General features: G+C 35.3%; 1 protein-coding gene across 1 annotated transcript; it reads right to left on the bottom strand.

Annotated features, from left to right (window-relative positions):
• Window positions 1-205: 205 nt before the first annotated feature.
• Window positions 206-6,816, bottom strand: LOC140823136 (4-hydroxy-3-methylbut-2-en-1-yl diphosphate synthase (ferredoxin), chloroplastic-like). Its single transcript, XM_073184313.1, has 20 exons — window positions 6,526-6,816; window positions 5,830-6,079; window positions 4,697-4,854; window positions 4,405-4,511; window positions 4,222-4,322; window positions 4,055-4,131; window positions 3,733-3,852; window positions 3,405-3,635; window positions 3,089-3,205; window positions 2,914-2,988; window positions 2,742-2,819; window positions 2,522-2,581; window positions 2,373-2,435; window positions 2,109-2,253; window positions 1,883-2,021; window positions 1,709-1,786; window positions 1,396-1,555; window positions 1,211-1,309; window positions 1,015-1,119; window positions 206-552 (listed from the first exon to the last, which is right to left on the bottom strand). Exons 2-20 carry the CDS (start codon window positions 6,041-6,043, stop codon window positions 451-453), a joined length of 2,229 nt encoding a protein of 742 aa, XP_073040414.1. The 5' UTR covers window positions 6,044-6,079; window positions 6,526-6,816; the 3' UTR covers window positions 206-450.
• Window positions 6,817-9,092: the final 2,276 nt, after the last annotated feature.

The raw sequence follows: 9,092 nt of genomic DNA, 5'->3' as shown, positions 1-9,092 counted from the left end.
CTATAGATTTGGTTGTTTCGATCACTTGGACCTCGGCGAGTCCCTTCCTTTGCTTTGTGTACCCTTTTGGTACAGTGGCTTTGTTATACAAGGATACGGACACCGGGAAGGCCTCAAATGTCTACTTCTTGCTCGATGAGGGTCATCAAATCGGGTGGTAATCAAGGTATAGTTCAAGCGAGGAAAAGAAGAAAGCAGTCCAAACTATGCCAATATATGTGAAATATCCAAATTATTAATGGAATTCAACCATACAACGATACATTATACATGTAAAGTGCCAATTAGAGTACATAGCACAAACTGCAGATTCTCATGCCGCAACTTGCTATATAAGACCCGACCTCGTTGCTGGTCTCAAGTCCTGTAGCTACTTGTACACAGCAATGAACTAGACAAAATTCTTCGTATGTTATTGAAAAAATTACTAGCGAACTCGTGTTACTCCTCTCATTCTTCTGCAGGTGGATCCACCCATCGCCCATGATCTTTAATAAGTTGGATCAATGCATTTGTTGCCTCTCCCATAGCGATGCCTCGTTTCACCACCGTCTGAAAATTAGCCATTGATAAGCGGATATTGGACCTTTTGACTTAGCAAATTATGCAAACAAAACTGATAAAGATTTGTGATTGTTCCTTCTACCCACTGTTTAATTTCTTGAATGCGGGTGTGATCTAGTCTTCTCATGAAAGGCAGACGTGCCAAGCGTCTAGTTAACCTGATGTTTTGCTAAAGAAACTAATACTACAGGTTTATTGACGTTTCTTCAAGAAAATTTTGGTAAAATAAGAGCTATTGTTCATATGGCCCAAGATTCATGATACTTTTTAAGCTGCTTCTTAATTTCTGTTAACCTATTCAACCCTTGGGCACGAGAGAAAGCCTCTCCATTGCATGCTTTTCGTACGTCTTTCAGGTATGTGTGCATTTTTTGTGGTGGATCCAATTATGATCTCAAAACACTATGTCGAAAACACATTTCTCAAGTAAAGAGGACTGCAAATTGGTACCTTCCCCACATAAAGATCGATCTTTCCAGGAGCACCACCAACATATCCGAAATCTGCATCCGCCATTTCTCCAGGACCGTTCACTATGCAACCCATTATTGCAATCTTCAGAGCAAAAAAAAAAGAAAAAAACCAGCACGTCACACATTGGTTTGCTTTAGAGCATGTAACTTTAACCTGGAGACTAGGTAATTACCGAAACGCCGGGCAGATGTGATGTTTTTTCTCTAATTTCTGCACTTATTTCTTGAAGGTCGAATAGGGTTCTTCCACAAGATGGACATGATACATATTCCTGACATAAGCAATGAAACAGACAAATCAGTGAATAATCTCTGATTTGATTGATCAGTGCAGCTTTCCTCATAATATTTTCCTTACCGTTTTTGTATTGCGCATTCTACAACCTTGTAACAAATTAAAAGACGTGTTTCTCAGGAACTCGAAGTCCTGATCTACAGCATCCAATAGGATACCGTCACCTAGTCCATCTACCAGAAGTGCTCCAGCATTGGCTCCTGCTCCAATGACTAAATCGTCCCTGCATTTGAGGATCGCAAATGTCAGCAGATATTTCTTCATCTGAAGCACACATATTAATGTTGATTTTCTCCAAAACCATTTGTTCCAAAAACAAGTGTTCATTGGAGTTAGTCCAATAAAAATCTTATGCTTTTAACAGGTTCTATCGTACCTGTGAATTTCTTTGGGAAACTGTATATGGTGGATCACAGGAAAGTTGAGCGAGTTCTCCGAAAGATACTCGAAAAGCCTGAAAACATAAAAAAAACGCCAAAAGGGGTAATAAGCTAACAAATTACACGGGATTCTATATACATATATAAAGAGAATCTAGGACCAACTATACCTTCTTGCAGCATGAATTCTGCTTGCATTTTCTTCTTCATGAGGTAAATTATGAAGAATCATCAGAGCATCGGAGGTTTTCAGAATTTCCAACTCTTCCTGGGGTTCATCACCACGAATTGAAACCGCCAGACGAGTGCCTAAAATAAAATTACTAAGTTAGAATTAATCATAATATCATCGAATATGAGATTTTTCATGATCGAGGACTATAAAAAACAATTCACCTTCTGGAAGAAGTTTGTAAGCGCCAGTGGACAATTCCTGTAGCGTTACAAGGACCACGGCATTGGGTAAAGGCTTGGTCAATTGCTCGGATAATGGAACTATGACTCCCATGCTAACATCTATCAACCGTTTAAGAGCTAGTCTCTAGTCATGGTACAAGAATGAAAATCAAGACCTCTTTATATGTCTTTAACAGCAAATAAAGTTTCATGTCATTTTATAAAATGAAGTAATGTGCTTTCAAGTAAAATGGTCATGCTTACAGCATCTTTATCATGTAGAGGCGGAAGCTCTCTCAACAATATTGAGTCGACGGTAGCTAGATCCTGAATCAAATCAAACTTTCTCAAAAACCTTCCCAAATGGAGGAAACAGAATAACGTTTTTCATGCAACTAAAAACTCATATGTACCTTGAATGGCATTCCGACTACAAGTTTTGCTGCTAGAGACTTGTACAGAAGTTCAGGTGCCTGAATGGAACAAGGGGAAAATATTTTGAAATGAAAATGAAGAAATGGCAGAATCATGATTACAATAAAAGAAGCAAAGGAACACAAACACAAATATTTGCTAGTGTAACTTAAAATTTGATAGGAGAATATTAATACCAAGAAAGCATAAGCATGATACCTTCAACTGATCTAGGGAAACGGACATGAGAACGGAGCCATCACGATGAAGTACACCTCTATAATCAACCTCATCAACCTGTATAAGAATGACACCAAGATCAACAGCTTTTAAGGTGCAGAAGTTTCATTTAATCAAATGGATAAATGAGATAAAGTATAAAGTATCCCACCTCCTTTTGAACTGGCAACTGACCACTTCTTCTTTGGAAATCAAAATAATGTCTGTGCTTTTCTTCGAATGGTGTCTAGTAAGCACGAATAAGGAATAAAATAACTTTTAGAGTCTACATAATCAAAACTTGAAATTCCGTTAAAAATAAGAATTGAATCATGTTGAAGTCATACCACTCCTTTCTGAAGCTTAGATGCTCGCATACCAAGATTAGCCAATCTTCTACAAGGATCTATCTCCTTTTCTGGAGATTCAGTAAGAGAAACTCTGATAGTATCCCCAAGACCATCCTGCATAATCAACATTATCATTATCTGAAGCCACCAAAAATGTGGAACAAAATCATGAACACTGTAATATGCCCGAAAATTATTGAAATGCTCAAATGGCAAACACCTCACTAAGATAATTGAAAATTTTAAGTTGAAAACAAAGGCACTGAAATTCCACTATCATCACAATTTTATTGATAGGAAGCAACAGACATACCATAAGAAGCGTCCCTATGCCAATTGCAGATTTCATCCGTCCATCTTCACCCTCACCAGCTTCAGTTACTCCTAAATGTAATGGGTAATCCCATCCTAGCACGTTCATTTCAGCGACAAGAAGGCGGTATGCCTCAACCATAATCACAGGATTACTTGCTTTCATCGAAAATACGAAGTTATGAAAGTCCATTTTCCGGCAAATCCTTGCGTACTCAAATGCAGATTCGACCTATCATGTGATCAAATTGGCATGAACCCTCATGTAAGAATTCACAAGACTGACGATTATACTGACCTCTTCTTAAAGTGTTGGTTTAACTACTTACCATTCCCCTGGGTGAGTCCCCATAATAGCTCATTATACGATCAGAAAGGCTACCATGGTTTGTTCCGATACGCATTGCCCGACCGTACTTTTTACATTTTTCAACCAATTTTGAGAAAACCTAAATTAGATACAATCATACTCCACATAAACATCAGAATGTAATAGAACAAGATACAACTTAAATGAAAATTAATAAAAAGAAAAATAAATTGGACGAATATTTTGTGGATACAGAGAATTTTAACCATGCAATATCAAGCCTCTAAGTGATCTCAAGAACCCAAGAAACTATTGCAGAAAAGCAGCTAATGTTCAGGAACCTGCTCAATATGCTCAAGTTCTTTCTGGTAATCTTCCTCGGTGTACTCGAGCTTCTCAAATTGTGCCCTCCTGTCAGCTGAAACAAATCATCTAGCTGTATTAAACCACAATATCATACAATTCTTTTCTCAACTAAGGAAAAAAATTCAAATGGCGAATTAATTACCAAAATTTCCGGGGTTGACACGGATTTTATCAAAGCATTCAGCTACTCTTATAGCAACAGGTGGGGCAAAATGAATGTCTGCTACCAGAGGGATGTTGTAGCTGCATAAATGAAGAATTTATAAGCCCATTATGTTAATAAAGAACACCTATTTAAACTTTTTATGCTCAATCTAGCACTTACTTCTTCTGAACAAGCGAATTTTTAATTTCAAAGCACGAGTCTGCTTCTTTCTTGCCCTGAACTGTTATTCTAACAATATCTGCTCCCTGATCTGCTATTCTCATTACCTGCAAATTCAAGAATTCAACTTACAATAGATATAAAACAATCATACCTAGTACGATCATATGGTTCCCATTAGTCCAATTAAAGTCTTTTTCAAAGAAAAGAGCAAGATCACATGAATGAAATCAAAGCATGTTTATTAGGACAGATTAAGAATAGAAAATAAAATTACAGAAAGTAGTCAAACCTGTTCAACCGTTGCAGCAACATTCTTTGTATCTGTTGTGGTCATTGTTTGAATCCGAATGGGATGCTCACTCCCAAGAGCCACATTTCCAACCATCACCGTGCGGGTTTTTCTTCTAATGGTTTTATGTACAGATTCACAGTATTTCTGTCTGGGAACTACATACAAAAAGTAATCAAAATACTTGAGATAATATGATGGCTGGATCTAAAATATGTTTCACTGTACTTTATCCAAGGACAAAGGTTTAAAAGAAACAGACTCATGGATGCACCCTCGAATATGATATGAATCATCAAAGGACTTATAAATACTCTCAGAAACAAGTTATATCTCCATCTCTCTCCTTAACCAAAGACGAGGTAAAACAAGGTGAACTTTTCTTTTCTTTTCTTATGAACTTGTTTTGGAGTTTTTTTATTGTATATTACTGATAGATTGTTGATGACCCAGAAGCTAGTAGCTGATTGAAACAAAAGCAATCAATGTCACAATTTCTCGTTAACATAAATCCAACCACTAACATGGCCTTTAATTCCAATTATAGGACCAAGAACATGACGATTTATGAAAAATTAAGCTGATAGCCATTGTTATTTGTGCAGCTCAAACTATAAATCCTAGAAATCCCAAGAACTATCATAGAACCAAGAGCATGATGATATCGAAAAAACTAATAGCAAATAGCATCTGTATAATTTGAATATTTAGATCTTACAAATCTGAAGCACCATCGCTTGACTTTGCCAACCGTACCATGACAACTTAAGGGTTTAACAACAAAAAGCGTTCTGCCCATGGGCGAAGCCATCGGGGCGAGGAGGAGTGACCCTTCTGTCAATCGAAAGATTGAGATTTTCTATGTAATTATTATAAGTTTTTAAATTTCACACCCCCCAAAAATAATCGAGATCGCCTTCTTACCCTGCCCCGCGCCTCTCATGAATTTATGTCTGTCCAGGATTCTTCCTGCACAAATGACTAAGGTTGCGCTTTGATCGATTCATTTTCAAATTAATGTCGATATTGGTTGTTGTGGATTTCAAATCCCTCCCTCCAAATCACATCCATCAATCCAATCTTAACCTAAAACTTCACATAACATAAGCATATGAAAGCAGTAGATGTTATACCTAACAGTGGACTTCCCTCGGATGCAGGCTCGAGTTCAACGGTCTCCGAACGGGGAGTTGTAGAGTTTTTTATTACAGGGACCTTGGTTTGGCGAAATTTAACCCGTTGTACCTCTGAAACTCTTACAAAACTAGAATTTTTTGCAAATCCCAAACCATGATGATCCCGGCTTTTGAGACCCGAAAATGAAGACGAAACAGCTCCAGCTGCCATTTTCTACTCCCAAGTGTCAAATTCTATCCTCTCAAACTACAAAAGAATCAACAATTTGGTTATCAACACAGTAAAAAAAATCTATAAGCAAAGGTTTCTTGAGAGATAATGCTGTCTTTGGCTGCCAAATAACAATAACAATCCAAAGAAGCGACAAAGAAAAATTAACAAATCGCCTAGATTGGTGCCTCTGAAAAGTCATCACTTTCTTTCAATTGGGTTCCGTCCACATTAATTACATCACCCCAGATTTTCTGTTCACCCGCCACTCCTTGCTCCAAAACACATACAAACACACACACTCACCCCCCCAAAGCATGGGGAAAAATTCGACCCGAAAAAGACATTATTCGGTCGTGTAACAGGAGACTTGTGCCAACAATTAAAAATTCAAATATTGGTGTTAAGAGTTTGCTGAATCCCACTTCTAAGAATTTACAGCAACAAAATTTGAACTGAAGCAGGCTTGATCAATCACTTACAGAGATGATTAATGGCGATAACAGAAAGCTGGCTAGCAGAAATATGGGCAGGAGAAATCAGAGATTGAAATGCAAATTTCAGAGGACAGATCACTATTATCGGAGAGGGAAACAAAAACTTTGATACAAGTTCGGTAGCAGGTGCTTCAAAATTGTAAAGGCCACAGATTTCTTCACTGGCATCTCTGTATATCGTCAAAAGTATTCAATATATATATATATAATATTTTTCCCAACAACGATCAAAATATTACGATTTAAAAAAAATCAAGCTTTGGTTTCAAATAAGAACAACCCATATTTACTAATACTTTAATAAACAATTTTGTAGTTTTATTTCGGTCAATATGCTCAAGCAACTGTCTTTTTATTCCCTTTTCAAGACTCTGTTTTTACCATATTTTCCATCTGATTTTGTTATCTTTATTAGTAGAAATTCAAAAGATCATTTTTTAAAAAAATAAAAAAACATATCTTGAATAAATTATCTTTTCTTGACCAAAACAAAAAAGTTGAGTTGCGTATTGAATTGACATGCGGACTCGTGGCCTTAGTAAGGAGCGGCGCCATCCTCCATAGTCAATTTCGAGCGCTGAGATACAATATTTATCTGGCACTGCTCATCAAGAACAGCAATTATATTCCCACACTTTCCCCTTTATTTATTTGTTTATTTATTTATGTTTTTTTATTTCAATTAATATCTATTTATTAACTAAGTCGTGAAAAACACGTAACGATATTTTAACGAGTTAATTAAGTATAAAATAAGAAGTCTGTATTGGAACTTGTATCTAACTCAACCTCAAAAGCAAGCTATTTCGAGGTACTCAGGAATGAATGTAGGACAACTAACATTCCCCTCACGCTCAGGAATGAACATCTGTAACGTGAAGTTTACAAATGACCCAATTATAGACAGAACAGGTGACCCAACTATGGGCAGTCCAAGACCATATATACAACTATCGGGTATTTTATCCAACCGATATAAGACAACTAACGGTCGTTAAAATTTGTTTTTCCAATGATTGTTTGTCTGTGTGGAAAAACAAGCAAATCTATGTATTTGAAAGGAAAGGAAAGGAAAGGAAAGGCGAGAGTATTTTCGAGTAAAAAATAACAATCCTCACAAAACATTTAAATTTATTTTCAATTTTTTTTCATAATATACATTCTCAATTAATTAATACTAGAATATTAAAGTCTTATATGGCAGCTGATTCCTATGTTCGTTGAAGTATTTTTTAAATAAATAAATGTTTTTTTTATGTGTGTGTCAATTGAAATATTAGAATATTGTATGGTCAAATTAATAAAAGGTGGCGATTAATAATGCACGATTTGGTAAGAGTATTCAAGCCGCCGGGATTATTTAATTAATTAATTAATATGAGCCGTAATTGTTTTTAATATTTGTTTATTATTATTACAGAGAAAAAGTTAGGACCATAGGCTGTAAGAATATGATTATTATATTATATTTATTATATTATATATAATATATAATATTATATTATATATAATAAAAGACGTGCTCTCGACATGGAAAAAGAAAAAAATCAACTATGCCGGGCAAAGAAAAAATAGAAATGCATTCCAAATATTGAGAAACTAAATTTATTAATCAAAACATATGATTGAATTTTCAGGTTACTAACTTTTTAAACTTTGTTTTTAAAAATTTTATATATAATATTGTGCATATTAAATTATAGAGTTTTATCTTTCTATGTTATTGAGATCTTTGATAAATTCTAGATATGATAGATTTATTTAAAAGAGTTTATTTATCAATGAAACTCTTGTTTTCATGTCTTGTAGGATTTTATTCAAGGAATAAATTGTAGGACAAAAGAATGTTAAAAATAATCAAAGATAGATGTTGGGATCGATGGATGAATGTAAACGCCGCAAGAGAGCAAGCACGAGAGTTGGTGAATTAAATCGAAGCGATCAAATGCTCAAGCCAAGACGTATTGTTGTGTTGTCGTTGAGTGTTGAATACAAGCAGACACAACACATAATCACAGTACAGATTAGAGTATTGTTTATCAAACAAAATTTCGGCTTCACAAACGTTGCATCTATATTTTTTGTTGTTTATTTATAAGTGTTTTTATGCACTTTTACTCCATCACTTTGCTAAGAAACTTAAGCTTTTCTTTATTCACTAGTGGTTCTATAAGCTGACAAGTTTTTCTAGTGAATTTTTTTGCCCCGAGGCAACACACAAGTGTACACTAGTGCATGATTAATTATGTCTTATTTTATTCGTCAAAGTTTAATTGTGTGATAAATTATATTATTCTGCTGCATGTTGTGTTAAAGTATTACAACACTGTACACAATACATATATCTAATTCACACTTTCTCCATCTTTGTAGTAATTTTATGTCAAACAACTCTTTCAATTGGTATCAACAGCGACACTTGATGTTTTTCAAGTGAGATTCTGATTATTTTGTTTGAACAGAAAAAGTACTATGGAAGTGTCAATTGTCAACATCGTACTTCGACCACTAGTTTTAGATGAATCCAGCTACGCTATTTGGAAATTCAAGAT

The sequence above is a fragment of the Primulina eburnea genome, chromosome 2 (genome assembly GCF_022965805.1).
Source record: "Primulina eburnea isolate SZY01 chromosome 2, ASM2296580v1, whole genome shotgun sequence".
Taxonomy (NCBI): Eukaryota; Viridiplantae; Streptophyta; class Magnoliopsida; order Lamiales; family Gesneriaceae; genus Primulina; species Primulina eburnea.
Note: the sequence above shows the minus strand (reverse complement) of the source record. Positions and strands in the feature narration are given on the sequence as shown.